A 21056-nucleotide genomic window follows, 5' to 3' on the forward strand; every position below is an offset into this window, starting at 1 on the left:
TTGCTCTTCCATTGCTCTTCCATTGCTCTTCCATTGCTCTTCCATTGCTCTTCTATTGCTCTTCCATTGCTCTTCCATTGCTCTTCCATTGCTCTTCCATTGCTCTTCCATTGCTCTTCTATTGCTCTTCTATTGCTCTTCCATTGCTCTTCCATTGCTCTTCCATTGCTCTTCCATTGCTCTTCCATTGCTCTTCCATTGCTCTTCCATTGCTCTTCCATTGCTCTTCTATTGCTCTTCTATTGCTCTTCCATTGCTCTTCCATTGCTCTTCTATTGCTCTTCCATTGCTCTTCCATTGCTCTTCCATTGCTCTTCTATTGCTCTTCTATTGCTCTTCCATTGCTCTTCCATTGCTCTTCTATTGCTCTTCTATTGCTCTTCCATTGCTCTTCCATTGCTCTTCCATTGCTCTTCTATTGCTCTTCCATTGCTCTTCCATTGCTCTTCTATTGCTCTTCCATTGCTCTTCCATTGCTCTTCCATTGCTCTTCCATTGCTCTTCCATTGCTCTTCTATTGCTCTTCCATTGCTCTTCCATTGCTCTTCCATTGCTCTTCCATTGCTCTTCTATTGCTCTTCCATTGCTCTTCCATTGCTCTTCCATTGCTCTTCCATTGCTCTTCCATTGCTCTTCCATTGCTCTTCCATTGCTCTTCCATTAGTATTTTTGTTGGTACTTTCATTATTACTTTAATTTCTACTTCCAAAAGTTCCTTCTTTGGTACTTCCATTGCTCTCCCATTGTTACTTTTGTTGGTATTTTCATTGGTGCTTTGCCTCTTCTTATCATTGCATTTATTGTTTCTCTCTCCTTTCACCTAGCGGCGCAGACTGCGCTAAGAGAGGTACTGTTTACAAAGTGCAATGGGCCTCCAGAAAAATCATTGACTCTGGATCGGTGTCCCTCGCTCTCCCTTACTCCCTCTCTGTGGTTCTGCATTGGCACTGTACCCTTCAGGGCCGTCCCAGGGTTCAGGGAAAGGGAGGGATTGGCACACCAACCATACCTTGACAGCACCTCTTTTAAATACACATTTTCAAGTCTCACCTCATCGATATGAGCTGTGTTCTGCTTTTTTCTGCCCCCCATCATCTTTCTCACTTATACTGGCCTCATCTCTTCCATTTTTACCTCATTTCTACCAACCATGTCTCAAAGGCTTATCTCATCTCTCCCAACCTACTATCTCCCCTGGCCTCACCTCATCTCACCCAGACTCACTTCTCCATTCCTCACCTCATCTCTCCCCATCTCTTATCTTCTCTCACGGCCTCACCTCACCTCATCTCTCCCTTTTATCATCTCTCCCAGCCTCTTCTCTTTAATGCTGCATCTCATCTTTTCTAATCTCTTGTCTATCCCAGCCTGACTTCTCCTGGCCTCTCCTCATCTCTCCCAGCCTCCTATCTCTCCTGGCCTCATCTAACCTCTCCCACTCTCTTATCTCTCCTGATCTAATATCATCTCTCCCAACCTCTTGCCTCGTCCATCCTTCCTTCTCCTCGCCTCACTTTCATCTCTTCCAACCTCTTATCTTCCCTGGTTCACTTCAACTTCCCGCCCTCTTATTCTTTCCAGCCTCCCTTCTACTCGCTTTACTTCATCTCTCCCAGTCTTACTTTTCCATTCATCATTTCATCTCTCCCAGATTCAATTTTCCTGGCCTCAACTTATCTCTCCCAGCCTCTTGTCTCTCCTGGCCTCTCCTCTCATCACCTCATCTCACACTACCACTTCTCCTGCTCTCACCCCTTCTATACTCATTTCATTTCTCTGGAGTCACCTCACTACTTCAGGCTACGCTTTCCTTCTTCCTATTTCACTTCTCTTGGCCTCTTCACACTCAACCTCATCCGTCCAAGTCTAGTCTCATCTCCCTCGTCCCATCCTCGCTTCATCTTTCCTGGCCTCACTTCCCTTTCCCATCCACACCTTTCCTCTCCCATTCCCAGCCCTTCTCTCCCAGCCACGCTTCTACCAGCCTCATTTCAGCTGAAATCCCTTCTCTCAGCCTCAGCCCTCCCAGCCTCAACTGTGATCCTCAGCAGGTCATCACTACTGAATCAACATGTTGGGAATCATTAGACCCATGTGGGAAATGTATTGAATATGTTAGATTAGCATGAGTTGATAAACAGTTATACAAAATGTTTTATAAACACAGAAAAACAGCTTTGCAAGACAGTCACATTTTAAATGTATGACAGTTTACCTTTGACCTTCAAGAATGTGTGGCCACAGAATGATCAGTAACCCCCCAAAAGAGTGAGCTCCAGACTAAACCAGGGAGAAATTGAAATTACTTTGGCAAAATGTATGCAAATTCCAAATTTAGCTTTGAGTGAAAAAAAAGAAATCCTCAACATTTAGCCTTAGGTGGGTTTGCTTAATTTGTACCCATGGGAGACTGTTAGAGCAGAAAGTAGATCACAGAGGAAAATTCAAGCCAGGTACCTCAAACCCAATTTTATGCATAAGGATACATCATTTTGTGAATATTCTCTAAAGTTTGTAAACTTTCAAAAAAATATACATGTTGCACACTACTGTCCCAGACACGGACCCAGTGGCAAATGTACACTGCGGGGTACACTTCAGGAGGTGCTGCAAAACTTCTTTGTGGCCTGAAAGGATCGGGTTCTTTGAACAATCATTCAGAAGCCTGCATCTGCCCCCCCATCACCTCCCCTCTATAAGCCCACTCCAAGAGATCCCCACAAGTTATTCCCCCAGAACTCAAAGTAGGTGGAATTTATCACTTGATAAGTTGCAATCCCTGTGGTATTAGAATTTATTCGGTGTAATCATTTTGGACAGTCCCTCTAGGGCACACGTAATCAGGAACTTGATGTCAGTCCTCTAAGAGGTGGTACTATTAAAGAGAATGTGGTACCCGCAACAGCCGACTAGATTAAAACCTGGTCAAGGTCTTCGAAGAGATAGAACACTTTGGATTGGGAGAGAGTTGCAGCATTCTTGTACAGCAAGGCATAACCTCAGTCCTCCAAGAGGCAGAAGATTTCAGGTAGGGAGGTCATAGAATTTTTCTACAGCAAGACCTAAGATAACTCATCGAAGCAGCACTACTTTTAGGGCAATATCAAAAAACACTCAAAGAGGGAGTCTGTCCTTCCTGCTTGTATGACTTCTTAGGTCGTTGCTGCCTGTGCAGAGCAGAAAGCATTCTCTCCCACTCTACAGGAGCTCCAGATGAAGGGATTTGGAGATCACAAAATCTTTGCAGGAGCCAGTAGATGGAGATGAGATTTCAAGGGCCGACCCACCAGGGATCATAGCTGGAATTAGTTCTTGGTGTAACACTTCAGTCTGTTCTTGAAATAGTGTAGCTGCATTTTGAAAGTCACTTGCTCCCTGGTGTTAGTGCGGAAACCTCCATATCGCTTCATGTTTTCAACGTGAGAAGGCTCTAACGGATCATTCTTTTTCTGATGGCCAACGGTGACATCCTTGCAGGATCCAACGAGTAAGGATCCCATTCCATCGATAAAGAACTCTGGAAAACAAAATAGAGGCGGTCAGAAGAGAGCCATACCATCGCTGGAGGTCAGAGTGAAGGAGGCCAGAAGAACAAGAGCTCTGGCACTGGTCAGACTGGGCTGGTGACCTAAACTAGTTATTGACTCTAACTCCAGTTTTGAACCCAAGATGCAGTCAACATGACACTTACACAGAATCGTACATAAAATAAGCTGTATTCATGTTCATCTGGCTTTTCTGTCTTTGTTTACTTTTATTATCACCCAGAGATCCTTAAGGCAGCTCTAAGACACATTTCAAAGTGCTTTCTGCTTATATTGTTAGCTTAAGTCTGCACTGATAAGGAGAAAATTACTGACTTTGCTAATTTTGGTCCTGGCTGGGATATTAAAATACTGATCATGCGGGTAAAAAAGGCCTGGTGGCAGCCCGAGATGTGGTAATTATACTCTATTTGGGTCGCGGCCACACAACAGACTGCCGTGGGGTGCTATTCTCAAAAGGAAATGTCTTTTAGAGTCCTCGGCAAGAGTTGATGTGAGAAAGTGGTCTATTAGTTTCGATGGATGGAGGTCCACCACACGTTTTGTGTTAGGTGCAGTCTAAGGGTTCTTTAACACCTTTGGTGCATCGGGCGGCCTGGAGCTGTCCAACGCACCATGTGGCATCAGATGGCCACATGATCACATGACACTGGAAACACCTTTCCTTTTTTCGCCCAACAGCCTCAGGAGCTGGGGTAGAGCTTCCCCAGCTCCCGAGGCTGAGTGTTTGGTTTCTCTTAAATGAAGATCAGCGCACACGTCGCAGTGACCCGATTTCAGAGAGACCGAAACTGAAATGAGCCAGTAGGCTCATTTAGGTTTCATTTTCTACGTGCTCAGGGGGCTATCTCAGCTCCTGGAGCACATAGAAAGTCAGGAGAAGTATCACTGGAAAGGGGAGAATATCCCTAGTGGATCCCTGTGTGGAGATCGTCCCAGGAGGGCAGTCCCCAAGCAGGTATCCACCCACTGGACACCAGAGTGGGGGGAGCGGCCTCCTGGGCAAGGGCCTTTCATTCCACCAAAATAATTTGGTTCAAATCAGTCTTTCGGCCCCCCTTGGGGAGCAGATGGGGACTTTAGAAAGCCCTTAAGATCCCAGGGATTTTTTTAAATTGTATTTAGGGGTGGGGGCTGCCTGAAATGGGCATGCAGTCACAATATTCCACAGTCTCTCAGCCCCGCAGGAGGCAGATGGGGGCAATAGCCCCTGCTCTGCCCACTAAATGCCAGGGATTATTTTTCTTATTGTATTTAGGTGTGGGGCTGCCTGAGATGGGCATGCCAATGCCCCCAACCCTCTGCAAAATTCCACAGTCTTTCAGAAAGCACATTAGGCACCAGGGATGTTTTTCTAAATGTATATAGGGGTTTGGGCTGCCCAAACTGGGCATGCCAATCCCCCACACCCTCAGAAAAAACATTCCACAGTCTTTCTGCCCCACCAAAGCAGTCATGAGCACTCAACATTTTCTCTATGTAGGCTGCATGCAGCCTACATAGAGAAAATAGCCTCCCTACAGGTGCCAGGCTGGGTGCTGCCCGCGACTCCACACCAATCACAACGCTGCCGACGTCTTGGGATAGTGCTTTGGATTCTACACAGTGCAGTGGTTTTATGTTCCCTGCATTCAAATTGCTGTTGTGATATTGTTTTAGATGGTACAAAAGTGCGGTGCGTGAGGTGTTCTCATCCTCCCCTCCTGTCAGCACTAGGCTGGCACTTGACATCAGATGCTCTATTTGTTTTGTGCACTGAATGTGTAGCTTTAATGTTCTCTTGGTGTGGCACGTTAAATTCCTGGCTGGCGCATGGATTGGGTGTTCTCTTGATGCTTTGCGTGGTATGCTCCGTGGTGCTGTGTTCTATTGTTGCAGTAAAGTCCTGATGGTGTACTTTGGTCTACTAATGCTTGGATAAAATATTGGAGCAGTGATTGAATGTGGCATTTGTGCAATGAGTTCAGTGTTTTGTTTGTGCTGCAGGTTCCGTTGGTAAAGTGCTGAACAGTCCTTTTGTTGCTATGCTTGGTAGGTGCTTTGATTCAGTGCAACTAAATGTTCTTTTGTAGTGGTAACGCATGGGCAGGGCTAGGTACATGGCTCGAAACATCTCTGGGATGTAGCACTGCTGCTCTAAACTAAGATTCAGATTTAACACAGGCTTTCCACTTGGTTTGGGATGATGGCTTTCATCTGTGTGTTATACATTTTTACAATAACAATTTCACATGTATTTCATTTTCTAACTCCAAATTTGCCATGCTTTTTTTTTGACCGCTCTATAGGGGAGTTGCAATCAGAGAGGTGTGGGCTGAACATGATTGTGGCTGGGGATTTCAATGCTAAACTAGGCAGTGAAGCCTTCGTTTATGGTGAAAGCCCGCCCTGAGCGGATGTGTGGGGGTGTACACTGCAGGGACAAGATCAGAAAGGTTATTACCTGTCTATTAATAGCCCCACGTTTGGTTTGTGTAATGCAATAGAGATCACAGGGGTGATCTTATTAGGACCCACGGGGTGCAGGGTGTGGAGGGGCCGGCCCGGGGATAGGACGGGGTCATCACACCTCAGAGTGGTTGACACCATCCTGCTTTCTCAAATTTGCTTGAAAATACACAATTTGCCCACTCTTTTTTCAAAAGTTCTAGGGGAAGAACACCCCCCCGAACCCTCAAGAGGTGGTTTGGGCTCACTTGTTTCGCTCGCTCACCGCAATGCAGTATGACAATTGTTTTACGCCACACCACTTTCAAATGTCACCATCCACCACTGGATGGCAGCATGGTTCAAGAGCAGATTGTTATACTTGGCAATGGATCTTAGCTACAAACACAAAGCAATTGTCAATATTGGAAATTATGGAACTGTCAGAGTCAATGGCTTTTGGACCGATGTATGCCAATTAATGGAAAAACGAAAACTGAGAAACCACATTGGAGGAAACAAAATCATGTTAAACAAATTTTAAGGAAAGACAAATTAAAAGAAATACAAATACATCAAAAGAGAAAGGAAACATTAAAAATAAAGACAGCTTTAAGGAAAAATCTAAACTTACGTTAAACTTTAGGGGTAGTGAGGGGTTTAGGGGTTTCAAGACACACATTGTTTCTGAGTGAGGAGAGGTTTTTAGGGGAATGGGATAGGTAGAGAGCAGGCATAAAAGGGGATTTAAACCTGTTAAGTGTGGGTGTCAGCCAATGGCCAACATTGGGGAGGAACCTAAAGACCACACCTCTACCCCAATAGGAGAAAGAGTCTGTCTGCCCTCTATGGGGAGGAGGATGGATGGGGGTCAATTAACCCTGATTTGCCCCCCCCCCCCCGGGCGGGGTAAAAAGCCATCTAGACACCAGGGTCATTTTGTTTTATAATTATAGAGGGTGGGGGCTGCCCATTATGGCCATGGCCATGCCCCATCCCTAAAAACTGTAGTGACAGTTTTTCTGCACCCCTTGGATTGGGGTTAATCGCCCCAATCTGGGGTGAATAACCCTAATCTGCCCCCTGGGGAACAGAAACCCCACTAAACATCAGGAAGGTTTTTTTTCTTTTTTTTAAATAAAATATAGTGGTGGGGACAGCCCACCATGGGCATAGCCGTGCCCCCAATCCAACAAGACAGAGACTCTTTCTGCCCAGGGCGGTGTCATTATTTACCCCGATATGCCCCCCAGGGGGTCAGAAAGCCCACTAGAAGCCAGGGAATGTTTTCGTTTTTTGAATATCGGGGTGGAGGCCGCCCAGCACGGGCATGGCTATACCCCACCACAAGTAAATGGGGAAACAGTCTTTCTGTCCCCCTGGGGGCAGATGCAGTTAATTACCGCCAATATGCTCCTGCGGGGGGCAGAATGCCCACTAGATGCCAGGGATTTTTCCCCCTAAAAATATAGGGGTGGCCACCCTGGGCACGACAATTCCCCCCACCACAACTAAATGAGGCAACAGTCTTTCTGCTCCCTGTGGGGGGAAGATTGGGGTAATTACCCGATCCCCCCCGAGAGTCAGAAAGCCCACCAAAAACCAGGCAATGTTTTTTTATTTAATATAGGGTTGGGGCTGCCCAGCATGGTCATTACTATGCCCCCATCCCAATTAAATGAGTCAACAGCCTTTTTGTCCCCCCAGGGGGACAGATAGGAGTAATTACCCCGATCTACCCCTGGGGAGCAGAAAGCCCCCTAGACACCAGGGATTTAATATAGGGGTGGGGGCTACCGAGCATGGATTTAGCCATGCTCCAACCCCAAGTTAAAAGGCCAATTGTCTTTCTGTCCCCAGTGGGGTAGAAGGACCACTAGACACCAGGACTTGTATTATTATTTTAAAAACATATAGTTTTGGGGGTTGCCCACCTGGGTATACCCATGCCCCCAGCCCAAAAAACTATAGTGACAGTATTTCTACCCCCTGGAGGGCAGAGGGGGGTGATGACCTCCAATCTGCTCCTCCCCCGGTGGGGCTGAAACCCCACTAGACACCAGGGAATGTTTTTTAAAAAGAATAAGGGTAGGGTCTGCCCGCCATGAGCAAAGCCATGCCTCAACAAGAGGGATAGTCTTTCTGCCCTCAGAGAGATAGTCTTTCTGCAGAAAGCCCACTAGTAGCAGGGGGATTTTTATTCATTTTTAATTATGGGGGTGGCGGATACCCAGCATGGTCATGCTATACCCTCACCCCAAGTAAATGGGGTAAAAGTTTTTCTTTACCTCCCTGGGTTGCATATGGGGTTAATTAACCCTGATCTGCTCCCCGGGGGAGGAGCAGAAAGCCCACTAGATACCAGAAAATTTAAAAACAAATGCAAAATATAGGGGATTGGGCTGTCTACCATGGGCATGGCCATGCGCCCCTCCAACTAAATGGCAGAACATTCTTTCTTCCGCCCTTGAGGGTGTAGATTGGGGTAATTACCCCTGATCTTGCCACCTGTGTGAGGGGGGTGGGGGGGGGCAGAAAGCCCACTAGAAGCCAAGTGCATTTTTTTAAATATAGGGGTGGGGTCTGCCCAGCATGGGAATTGCTTGCTCCCATCCCAAGTAAATGGGGCAACAATATGTCTCCCCCCCCCCCCCCCGGGAGGCAGATGGGGTAATTACTCCTCATATGCTCCCCCCTGGCCCTCCGGGTGAACAGAAAACCCACTGTATGGCAGCAATATTTAATTTTATTAAAATATGGGACGGGTCCTTCCCATCTTAACATCACCCTTAAACCCTAACCAGTCTTTCTGCTTCCCTGCAGACTAGAGCATCCCCTCCCATTAGCAAGCGAGAGGACATTTGATTCTTTTCGGTGCAGTTTTCCCATACTGGCTAACCCCATTATAGTCCCACTTGCAATGCTGAACAGCTGCACTATTTTGGGCTTGTGTGGCTGACACCTGGACAAACCTACCAGACCCAGACAGTTATGAAAATAAGACATCTGGAAGAGTACAGGGTGGTGTGCTCTGCATGTGTCCCACGCCATTTTCTTGCCCACAATGCCTTGCAAACCTCAAATGTTGACTAAAAACACACATTTTTCTCATATTTCATGAGGAACACTTCTGAAATTTGTGGGGAGACACACATTTGTTACCACACAGCAGTCACCAAAGTCCCCTGGTAAAAATAATACTTCCCTTGTGTGGGTGGACCAAGAGACCTTGGAAAAATGTCTCTAAAGTGCTACGTGGAGAGATCAGAAATAGGGGCAGCTGCAGGATTTGGGGTCTTGGTCAGCTGTCACCGATAGAAACTTACCAACCACAGACATTCTTTAAAAGTAGACAAACAACAAATCCAAGGTGGTGTGCCTAGTGTAAATCCTGTGAGGTTGTCTTACCCACAAGGCTGTGCAAACCTCAAACTTTACCTGAAATCATTCATTTTCCTCACATTTCTGTGATGGATATAGAGTAATCGGCCGGACTCCACAAAACATTTGTACCACCCAGTATTAATGCACTTGTGCTGATAAAAACCCTGCCCCACTTGTGTGATTGAGCCTAGTGCCCGTGAGAGGAACAGAGCAAACTATCAATGGGAGTCCCCTCGCTGGGGCGTTGAATCTCAAGGGAGGGAGAACAGTTAAGGCCCTCTCCGGGATGAGGGTTGGGCTTGAGACTCAGGTGGGGGTTGGGTGCAGAGCATGGTTGATAGCTTCAGATTGTCGTTCCCAGTTTTGGACTGGCTTCTTAGGCAGCCTGCCAGTCGGGCACTTCCCGATGGGTCAACTTCAAATGGCTAGTGTTTTGGTCCTGTGACACTGGCCGTTCGAGGCCAGGCCATTTGACGTAGCTAGACGGCCTGAAAGGCCAGTCAAACACTGTCAGTTCCCACTGCACTAGGCTGAAGGTCACGTGCAAAGAAATGTGTGGTCTCATAATTTTGGGGCAGTTATATCTGGGATTCATTCTTTTTCAACAGCATCACTTTCAGATAATGTCAGGACGCACTCTGTGTCTTGGTGTGTGGCGCACAGCTCTCCCTTCTCATGTATCCACTTTGCATTACACACTGCCCTTGTGCATACAGTGTCATCATCAGAGATGTCATGTCTGAAGTCCTGTGTGATGTTGTGAGCTGGTCATGGAGGGTGCATGAGCTATGGTTTGCTAAGTTTACTGGGGACTTTTAGTGTTTATTAGGTTTTGTAATTTCTCCATTATAACTCTAATGGGACTGTAATTGGGATTTTAATGGAATTTGTGAGGTTTCCATAAAGAAATGTTTATATTATCAAAGGAAACCATACCATTCCTTTAACAAAATATTCTGTGATTTTTTTTGTTATGTTTTTGACCGAACCATGTCCTAGCCAAGGTGGCTTTGCATACCATATGGCCACTCATAGCTAGGGCTACATACATTCACTGACACCTCTAAACTGGCAGATTCATGTATGTAGGAAGGTGGAATCTGACTACATGTTTGCCCCCTTTTTTTCCTGGTATTTTGATGGTTTTGTAACTTAGTCTGTCTGGGATCCTGCTATCCAGGGTCCCAGCCTGTCTGCTTCCTCTCTAAGTGATTGCATGTACATTAGGTACACTCCAGATTTGGTTCCTGGGTTACCCTTGTGAGTCCCTAGTATATGGTACACGAGGTACTAAGGGCTTAGGTACCCCAGAGGCCTACCAGGGGCTGCAGCATGTATTATGTCTCCTCTGGGAAGCCTTCCAAAATGACACCACAGGACTGCTACTGCAGCCTGGCTAAGGTGGTGCATGCACCCCTTACTAAGATATAAGTTACCTATATCTACCGTTAATTACTGCACATAGAAACCTATCAGTCACCCCTATGGCAGACCTTATCAATCCTGAAGGCAGGGTACCTGGTTTAATTTGAGAGGGTGCCAATGCATGAGCAGGGCCCCTCTGCATCTTCCGGAATCTATTCTCTGAGGCTGTTCTGTGATGCAGCAAGACCATATACTCTTAAGTGCATTATAACCTCGCTGTAAGTGCTAACTTTGGAATGGCTGCATGGCAACATGTCACGTTTGGTGTCAAACACTTTGGAATACCCCCTCCCCCCCACCTCACGAGTCCTAGCGGCGGGGGTAGAATTCCACCCTTCCAGAGGGAGAGACATGAACACACCGGTACACCAGGTACCAGTTTAAAAGAGCCCTGACATCACAAAATGGATCCTGCAGCCACAGACGCGAATCTGGCCTCCTGCTGCTGACCAAAACTCCAGCAGGAGAGACCTGGACAATAGGTTTCCTGCCACAGGGAGGTGTAACCACCTCCCAGACAGGCATTAGTGTATTGGGGCTGGGTGGGTGCACTCTGAGAGTGTTTGAAGTCTGCACTGGGGCACATTTGGTGTCCCTGTACATAGTCCAGTTCAAACCGGTTGCAGGGACACTCAGCCCCAGCCCTAGCGCAAAATTGGACAAAGGAAATGGGTGTAGCCACTCCTCTTTCCAAACCCTCCCATAGATGGGTCCCTAGAGTGTGTCCAACACCTTCCTTAGGTATAAGTAAGGAACCCCTGGCAACAGCACTTTAGATTACACCTGGGCGAAACTCTGAAACTGAATCCTAGAACTTCAACGCTTCACTAAAGACTGGAGGATGGAAGAATCTCCCTTGGGGTCAAGGAGTGACTCCCCTGCTTCAGCAGGCACCAACAAAGCATTTTCTGGTCTGCATCTCCAAAGCTCCCGTCTGACTCTGAAGTATTTGCAGCCCAGGAAGAGGATTTCCAGACTTCTCGAAGGCCGACCGAGTCCCCAGCAAAGCTGAGACACGCAGCTCTCACGAGTGACGTGGTACCAGAACTCCTGGACACCGTGCACATTTGCTAGGGGCATTAACTTCCCGATCTTTCCTGAAGTTGTGCTTTGGGTTTCTTGTAGCCCAAGCCCCGAGCACCATCGGCACCGAAGATTGTGGGCCTACACTCCACGAGTGTTCCATGAGCCTGCTTCTTGCATTTCCGCTCGAGGCTCCTTCGCGATCCCTGGTCCGTCGACTGGTGGGTCCCCACGAAGGCCATTTGGATTTTCCTTGGGCTTGCCTGGTTGCTCCAGATGTGCCCTGTTTCCCTACCAAGTGGTGAGTCCCTCAGACCTTGCTGGTCCACACCAATGCATTTCTTTGATTCCTGCGTGAGTTGCTGTTGCCAAGGCTTTTTAGGTCCAATCCGGAAACGACACTGCAGCACTCGACATCCTTCGTGGGACCGCTAGATTCCAGATCCTGGTTGTTGTTGACGCCTCCTGGTCCTCGTGGCTAAAGAGTCAAGCTTCACTTCTTCACCTGAAACCACCCGACATCGGTGGGCATTCGACTATCGTGCCCCAGGTCACTGGCTAGTGACCCAGACTCTGTTCCCTCTGCTCTGAGGTTCTTCTCATCTTCGATCCAGACTTGGATCACTCCGGACACTTTCCTCTACGACGGCAGCAGCACTTTGCAGCAGATCGCCATTGAAAACGACAACGAAATCCGACACCAAAAGACACCCATGCACACGGCTTCCCTGGGTAAGGTGACTCAAGTACTCCGTTGCTCCCGTGGGTGTTGGCCCTAGAACCCCTTAAGTCAAAAGGGGTTTGCTTAAAGTCCTCCTCGAAGTGTCCCTTTTCTTTAAATTTCCAACTGCGACTTTCCCCATAGAAGTTAATGGTAACCCGCAGCTGTGTTTAGACACTACACGGGCTCCTTGTGGGTCCCATGTGTCACTACCTTGGGTGGTTCCTGGTGGCCCCAGCACTTCTACAGGCTCTAGGCCTTGTGCCTAACGAAGTTGTGGTTCTTATACCACTTTATTTATATATGGTTTGGTATGCCCCTAGGGCTCAAGTTATATTGTGCTAATTTACTGTGTGCTATTGAGTTTTCTGTATGTACTTTTGTCTCTAGCCTCATAAAGAGACTAGAGGGATGTGTTTAGAATTAATACATATTTTTTATATATATACCTGGTGTGGTTCTCCTTTCATTTGGTCACTCACAAGATTATAGACTGGTAAAACAAGCTGCTTTACATTCCTTCAAGACTTAGCCTGAAGGCTGCTCTCCACAGCGACCACTAGGATAGCTTTCTATAACGTTGTCTTTAAACCTACCATCAATAAGGGTCATTTGGACTGGTGCAAGGTGCCCGCTAGAATAGTGAACAGCATATGCCAGGCCAACTTCTCACAATGTCTTGTTTCATAGAGGTTGTGGAAGAAGCTAAAATAAGTTCTTCAGCCATGTGAGAATAAAGTCTGTCATTCTCATTAAAACATGTACGTCTAGCAGCAGCATCGGTCAGCTGATTCCAATGTGTTCTACCGCAGCCTCCCAGAGTGTTCTAGAGAACAACTAGAGCGCTAACAGTCTTGCTAATGACAACACTATGGCACACTTGAAGACATCAAGGACATGTCATGCACAGCACCGGCTGGGAGCCGACATAGGCATGGGCACAGGGCCTGACCATGAGGCCAGGCACAGCGGTCTACCCCTCCTGCACACAACTGAAGGCCTTGAGCAGAAGGGGTTTGGGCTCGGAGGCATTGGGCTCTATGCCAATTTAGAACATGAACAGAAATACCCCCGGCAAAGTACAGAAAAAGTGCAAAGAACAATGTGGCACTTTAGTTGGGTGTTAAAATGAGACAAGAACTAAAGTAAAAAAAAAAAACAACTCTGAAATACGTTATAGGTCAGTCAGTTAACTGTAACTTGCAGCCCCATCATGCACTGCTTACGACTTTGTATATTACATTACTCATGACATTTAAAGAACAATATAGTACCGCGGTTCCCAAAGTAACATGTAAGTAATATGTAAAGTAATATGTAAGGTTACAAGCAGTGCATGATGGATACAAGGGGCCTTGAAATGAGACAAAGTTGTTGCACAAGGTTTCCCTGATGGAAGTGCATTCCTGCCATGTTGGTATGATGCAGTGAAGGAGCGGCCAAGAAGCTTCAATAGTGGACAGTCTTCTGAAAACAAGATGGCTACTGTGTGGTTAATCTGACACTTTCAGTCGGACACTGGAGCTGGGCCCAAATACTGTACACAGAGGAAGTCCCAACAGAGAAGAGATAGGACATGAGGGGACAGGGAGTGAAGAGGCAAGCATCATCTTACCTGTGTGTGCAACTCTTGCTAGCTTGGGGTCAAAGCCAACACTCTGTACCCTGACTGTGTGCGCCATGAAGAAGTTGACGACTCCTCCAGAGAAGACACAATTTGGAAATCCTTCAACTGGCCCATATGAGCCTCCTCTCCAGTGCACGCAGTCCCCGTCCTCATCACCTTCTTCGTACAGAAGCCTGAAGCTGAAAAAGTTTCCATCCACGTTCCCACCCACCTGAGGGAAAAAAAGTCTATGTCAGAGTCAACACCAGAAACAGACATTTAGCACAAATGTGGGGAGCTCTGGGGTCCACCCTCTGCTCCCTTCATGCTTTGGTCTCTCACAGTCATTCTCAGGTAGCTCCTCTGATTCTCAATGAAAGCTTACACTGACTCGTGAGTCATCTCCTCTTACACTTCTCACTTATATATGTTCAAACCTCCCGCTCCATCCACTGCCATCACTTCCTGAACTCCGACCAGCAGTGTTCGTACAGCATAGAGCAGGGCACCAAGCTGCCCCACGTTTTCACCCTCCGTGGGCAGTATCCCATGGCTCAACACAGTCTGTCCTTGGAGGTTTCTTAAAGACCCTCTTTGGGCAGTATCCCAGGGAATTCGACACAGTCTGGCCTTCACTAGACTGGGAGCTGCCCACCCAGAGATGTTTTAAGGCATAGACAAAGCCCCCAGCCTTTCAGGGGTCCACTGATAGAGCCAGCTCTGATCTGTAGAGCGTCTTGCCCTGATGACCTTGCAGAGTTCTTAAACAGATTGTTTGGAATACTGTTTTCCTTTCATTTATTTTTAATGTGAGTGACGTACCATGCAATATCCATAAACAAAGCTTGTTTCAGATCAAAACAGGACCCTGCATATGAAAAATAGGAGGGGGTCACAGAGATTATTTGCGATAGCATTAGTGAGCTGCTGCATATTCATAATATGGGAAAAACACATCACTAACCCCGAACATTCAATGCAAACAGATTTAGAATTTGGACCAGTGTGGCTGCGCACTGGCCAAAGAAGGCATGAAAGAGCTGTAAATGTTAAATGGATCATAAATTCAAAGCTGTTCTGAACAGGGGCCCCCAAAATACCTTTGGATCTGTTCCCCCAAAATCCTTAAGATGTCCCTGTGCCTCCTTTCAAGATATCACTAGGAGGACAACATACAATATGCCCAGAGCTATGTACGACTGATCCAGATGTGCACTCCCTTGTGGGTCACACACATGTTTTGGGGTTGGACTGTTACCGAACACTAACGGGAACAATTGTTGTTCCTCTTTGTAGGAACTGGGGTCACCAGTTCCCCGGGGGTAGCCTGGCACAAGCAGGTAGGCACCCGAAAGCTTAGGTGTAAAGTGACCACACAGCACACGCATCCACTGAGACAATAAAATGCACGCAATGACTGACGCCACTCCAGTGTGTTTGATTAAAAATCAAATAACTTTTATATAAGATTAAGGTTCAGGAGTGGACAGTCACAGTATCAATTAATCATCAAAGCATTTCATAGGAGGGGAGAAAAGGGGGCTGTTCAATAATCAATTTAACATGTTACCATGACATTTCATTAGAAAATTAGCATTTCATTAGTTACCGATGAACATGTCCTGAAAGAATTAACATCTCATTAAACAGGAGCAAACCATCTCATTAGGTATGAAGAAATCTCCATTTCATCAAGTAGGTCACCTGTTCAGTAGGTAAAACAATTACCCTCTCACCGAGCAAGGGTGAACATTACATAAAACTCCTTAGCAGGAATAACCAGTGCATTAAGTGAAGATAAAACCTTTCGTTAAATGTAAAACACTTCCTTAGCCGCTGCCTTCGGTCAGAACAACTCTTTCCCTGTATCAGGAGGAAAACAGGTCATCGAAGGTAAAACATGTCCTCAATCAGAGGGAACACCGCATAAGGTAAACATGACCCTTTCATCAGCAATGCAGCACATTTCAATAATCATTTCAGGAAAGAAATAGCGTTTCTTTACACCGCAGTGAACCTTCACTTAGCTGGAGTGAAACGTTTCATTAGTCAGGCTAAACCATACATAAGGCTAAGGGTAAAACATTCCCCTTTTCAGGGATAAACACATTTCATGGACCATAGGTTGGGTCTCTCATTAAGCCTAGGTAAAGCTTCTCATTACAGAGAGTTGGCCGGTGCATCCGGAAACAGTAAGTATTTCATTAGTCAGGTATGAACATCTTGTTAGATAGCAATCCCCATCTCATCAAAGGTTGGACCACATCTCATTAGGCAAAGATGGACATCTCATGAGAGATTGGGCAAGAAAACTAACACCTTATCTGGTAAGCCAGCATCTCATTAGGATAGCGAAGGGTGCGGTTCATTGATCACTGTAGCATCCTTCATTAGCTATTTCATTAAGGGATTGCACATTTCAGTACTTCGTAATAACCATGTCACTATCTAACCGTAGACCTTCAGGAAAGACTGCACTAGGCAGGAGTAAAGCATTTTCTTAATCAGACATAACCCTTCCAATCATCGCTTTAAGCAGAAATACACATTTCTCTGACTAGGTATAACAATCTCATTTAACCTGGGTCACATTAGCTCTCCCAAACTATATTTCCTTAGGCCTAGGTGGAACACTAGGCTAACAGGCATCTCATTCGGTAGGAATAACCTCCCATTAAATGTAGAACAGGTAATTAGCCAGGTAAACCCTTTTCAGTTAGCAGAAGTAAACATTTCCTTAATCAGGAATTAACATTTCATTATGTCAGGGAACAGCAGTCAAACATGACCATTTCCTTCATCAAGGCTACCCCTTTCATTAAATGTAGAACATTTAACTAGCACAAGGAAAACCTTTCATTTGGTATGCGTCAACATTTCATTACCCATGAAATAACATTTCATGAAACCAGCTTGTCATCATACCAGCTCGTTGAAGGGTTAAACATTTCATTCCCCAGCAATGGACTTTTCTTTATAACCCTGTAGGCCTTGTATGGGGCTATTGGGCCCAGTTCAAAACACAGGGGCCAACGGGGCCCAACAACAGTTTTCCCAGTCTCACAGGCTCTCAGGGCCAGCCGGGCCCAACTTCAACTTACTCCCGGGGAGGGGCGAACTCGGGGCCTTCTCCGGCCTCCCGCCCACCTCCCCGGGGTTACCTCCTCTCTTCGGCCTTTCCAAGGCCCTTGCGCAAGCTCAGGAGGCTGGGGGAGGGCTCCGGCTCCTCTTGGGGCCCTCTAGTGAGGTCCGGCGACTGCAGGGGTTAACCGGGGTTCTTCGGCTCCCCGGGGAGCCCTTACGAAGATTTCAGCTGGCCTCGGGAGGGTGGGGGCCTTCCTAGGGAAGCTCGCTCGCTCCGCTGCTCCTCCCCAGGCTGGTGGGGGCTCCTGCACTCTCACTAAGCCCTCCGGCGAGGACAGGCTGTTCCCGGGCCTTCCGTAGTGCTCACGGCCCGGGAACCAATCAGGATTTGGCTTTTGAGGGGCCCGGCCACACGGCCAATCACTGCGTGGCGGGGCGTGGCTTGACGCGCCCCCGTCACGTGAGGCTGACACGACGGCTTCTTCGTGCCTACCGCGGCCCACTTGGTATTCCGGCGGCCCTCTCCTCACACCGAGGGTCGCCGAGGGGGTGATTAAAGCGGCTCCGGCGCCAACAAGAGAGCGCCGGACCTCAGCGGCAGGCACAAGCCTCGTGAGCCCCCGGGCGGCGGCGGTGATTACGTCCCTCAGCAAAGCGGCGGCGGCCCTCTCCTGGCACCGAGGGCCGCCGAGGGGGGCACAGGATGGCGCCAAGGCTCCCGCGAAACAGCGGTAAGTCGGACGGCGCTTTTGGGGCACAGCGCTCACGGCAGTTTTAGCAACAGCGCTTCAGGCCACAGCGCAAGCAGGGCAGGAATAAGGCTGTCAGCGCTTTTGAAGGGGGCAATATAGCAACTGTCTCTAAAGACCCCGCGCGTCACAGGGGCACCGCAGAAGAGCGCTGGGAAGGCAGTTTAGGCAGTCTAGCAGTCCAGGCAAAGCAGGACAGGGGGCAAATTACAGCGCTCACCAGGCGTTTCCAGTCAGGAATACAGGTAGTTCATTCAGGACAGCGCTGGGGGCACAGAGGGGAGACAGTACCAGTACCTGGTTGTTCCCCAGCAGTCCAGTAGTACTTTGAAGGTCTTCTTTTTCTTGGCGCTTGATGGTTTCTGCGCCCTTGTAAATATCAGTTCCTTGTTTCCTGTTACTTGAAGGGGGTTGAGTTGAGTTGCAGGCAGGCTTCCTCTGCAGGTCACTGTAGATGGTCCCTTGGTTCCCCTCTCGCCGGGCCAGATCAGGGGGCTAGTCTAGGACACCTCACCCAGCTTAAGAGGCAGCACCTAAATCCTGTCACTCCCAGTAGCATAGGTTCCTAAGTAGGCCCTCCCGCCTAAAACTCCTGCGTGGGTTCCCCAGCTCAGTGATGCCCCAACTGACTAGAAAGTTTCCCTCCCTTTCCTTATATAGCGTCAGTTGGCAGTTGGCAGTGGCAGTTGGCAGTTGGTGTCACCTCCCCTGTTCTGGAAGGTTCCAGAAGCTTCTAGGAGGTTCCACCATTCTGGCTATGGGCCGGCTGGCTGGCTGGAATGGCAACAATGTTTGGGGTCCCTGCCAGCTAAAATGCGCCTTAACCAGACCACGCTGCAGTAACAGGGGTCTATGGCAGCCATGTTGAGGGAAGTCAAGCACCTGCATCTAGCATGGGTTTTAATATAACCCAGGGCATTTTAACCTCACAGGGCCTATACAATTACAGTACAAGGAGGGACATCTAGAATTAGGGGAAGCAAAAAGCGAAAAATTTCAGTGAAAAGGGCCAAGTCCAACACTGTTCATCTACAGAAAGGGCCTTGGAGGATCTTAAACCCAACACCAGGGGTGTACCCAGTCCCCTCTTCTTTCATGTGATTAACAGCATGACCCCGTCTGTAGGGCGGCCCTTTAGGTCATGCGCGTCTGAGTCCGTGACACTGGTTAAGACATCACAATGGGAATGCGTTTCTGATTGAGATTTCTTAATCTATCCTAGCCTGGCCACCCTCGCTCACCTGTCCCAATCATACTGGAACAAGCTACGCCTTCCATAGCACCAGCTTCTATCATGCCGGACAGGATGCTGAGGTTGTATCTTTTTCATTAGCGGGTCTTTTTTTCATCAAAGAAACACACAAGAGACACAAGCCTGAATATGGTTTTGCATTAGACGTTACTTCATGGGTGGATAATATTTGCTCCAGCAAGGGGGTGTCCTGGTTCCCAAAGGTATACGTGAAGGTATATCAAGTGTACGTCTCTCAGAACATCTTGCAGTCAATCTTCCAGAGCAGAGCATGACCACTAACATTAGTTAACAGCCAAGTCTACTTCTCTTCAACTGGGTAGATACATTGGGATTATTTGTGGCGGATCTTGCGCTCTTCTGACATTGCCTTAAGTTAACATATACTCGTCCCTTTTTGTTGACTTTCTCAGTATGTACCCTCTCCCCTGGAGCCCTGCCCTTGCTTTCGTATGCAACACATTCCTGGGTCATTGGAGATCACAGAAGAACAAAAGGAGGGGAGGAAGGAAGACCAACAAGTACGGTAGAGTCAGGTGAAAGCCAAGCGATGGCCTGCCGAGTTCACAGCCCGAGAGTCAGATTATTCTTGCATACATGTTGTCATCCAGAGCACAATAGCCTACAGTTACCCATGAGTAACTTAAATAATGGCCTGGGCGGAGTTTGCAGAGTTCCAGTATGCGAACCTAGACAAAGTGACAATAATCTCTGAGACGCTTTGCCGATTTTCAGCGCCGGGTGTTTGTTCTGCACTGTAAAATCAGCACAAACTCACGTGGCAGCTCCTTCACACAAGCGGCAGGTTTCTCAATGTGAGTAGTGCCAACCTGCCAATACCGCCCGCATTGAGAAATCTCGTCAGGAGGTGGTCTAGCGTTAGATTTTCCTCTCTCGTGTTTGGCAATTTACCATTGGTGAGCCACACGAGAGAAAAAACTCTCCTTTGTGCCACTATGATGAGTTTTCCGGAACTTGCACCCTATGCGCAGAGCAGAGATGGAAAAACTCTGCAAACTCCCTGAGTGGAGCGGAGTTTACCTGCCAGGCCTACTTCAATAATGAAGAATACGAGAGATTATATGTACATTGACATCTTTTCATGGAGTTCTTGTATGCTGAAAATAAAGGTTAAATTAGTCCTATAATGTTAAAGTGAGACGTGCCAATCATTTCTGATTCCACCTTTGATTATTGCCAAATCAAGGCACATGGAGTGAAAGTCCACTCTCCTTTTACCTAAGACCGAGAGTAGTTTAGATGCACCTGTAGTACAAACTTCAGCCTCATGATTGCTGTACTTTTTCGGGAGCGCACAAACGCACCCACTCTTGCTTTAAGATGTTGTTCATCCTGAAGATGTCATTTCTCTCTCTCTCGCAACAGCTTCTCCGAAGGGTTTGATCTTCCGGCAGTCATAGGACATCTGACACAAAGACCTGCTCTCTTGTTGCAGTGCCCGTGGGATACCTCCATGAACCCTCAACTTAAACCTGTTACCTGAGTCCCTGGTGTTCGGTCTCTGTTGGACTTGGCCCTTTTTTCAGGGTCATCCCTAAACTTCTTGCCTTTCTCCTAGCCTTTTTTCTGACATGGTGTTGGTGGTTTTAGGACTCTGGGCACTCTAGCACTGCTGTCCATTGTAAAGTGTCTGTGCTCTCTGTGTTGCTTATGGTAAGATTGGTCTACACCTGTTTGGCCTATTTACCTGTCAGTCCCTTGTAAAGTGGTATCTCATATACCCAGGGGTGGTAAATTAAATGCCACTGGTGGGCTTGCAGCACTGATTGCGCCACCCACCAAAGTAGCCTTTCAAATCTGTCTCAGGCCTCTGCCATAG

The 21056-nt window shown here is 47.5% G+C and overlaps 1 protein-coding gene across 1 annotated transcript in view; it reads right to left on the bottom strand.

The window, feature by feature from the left end:
• Positions 1–2776: 2776 nt before the first annotated feature.
• LOC147668713 (N-acetylneuraminylgalactosylglucosyl-glucoside beta-1,4-N- acetylgalactosaminyltransferase 2-like) overlaps positions 2777–21056 on the bottom strand; it is a 528736-nt gene continuing 510456 nt past the window's right edge. Inside the window, exons 10-11 of the mRNA XM_086948488.1 lie at positions 14141–14363; positions 2777–3517 (exon numbers count right to left, since the gene is read on the bottom strand). Of these exons, the coding sequence (XP_086804614.1) occupies positions 3306–3517; positions 14141–14363 (435 nt within the window). The 3' untranslated portion in view covers positions 2777–3305. The remainder of the gene's footprint in view (positions 3518–14140; positions 14364–21056) is intronic.

This window comes from Lissotriton vulgaris, unplaced genomic scaffold (genome assembly GCF_964263255.1).
Source record: "Lissotriton vulgaris unplaced genomic scaffold, aLisVul1.2 SCAFFOLD_899, whole genome shotgun sequence".
NCBI lineage: Eukaryota > Metazoa > Chordata > Amphibia > Caudata > Salamandridae > Lissotriton > Lissotriton vulgaris.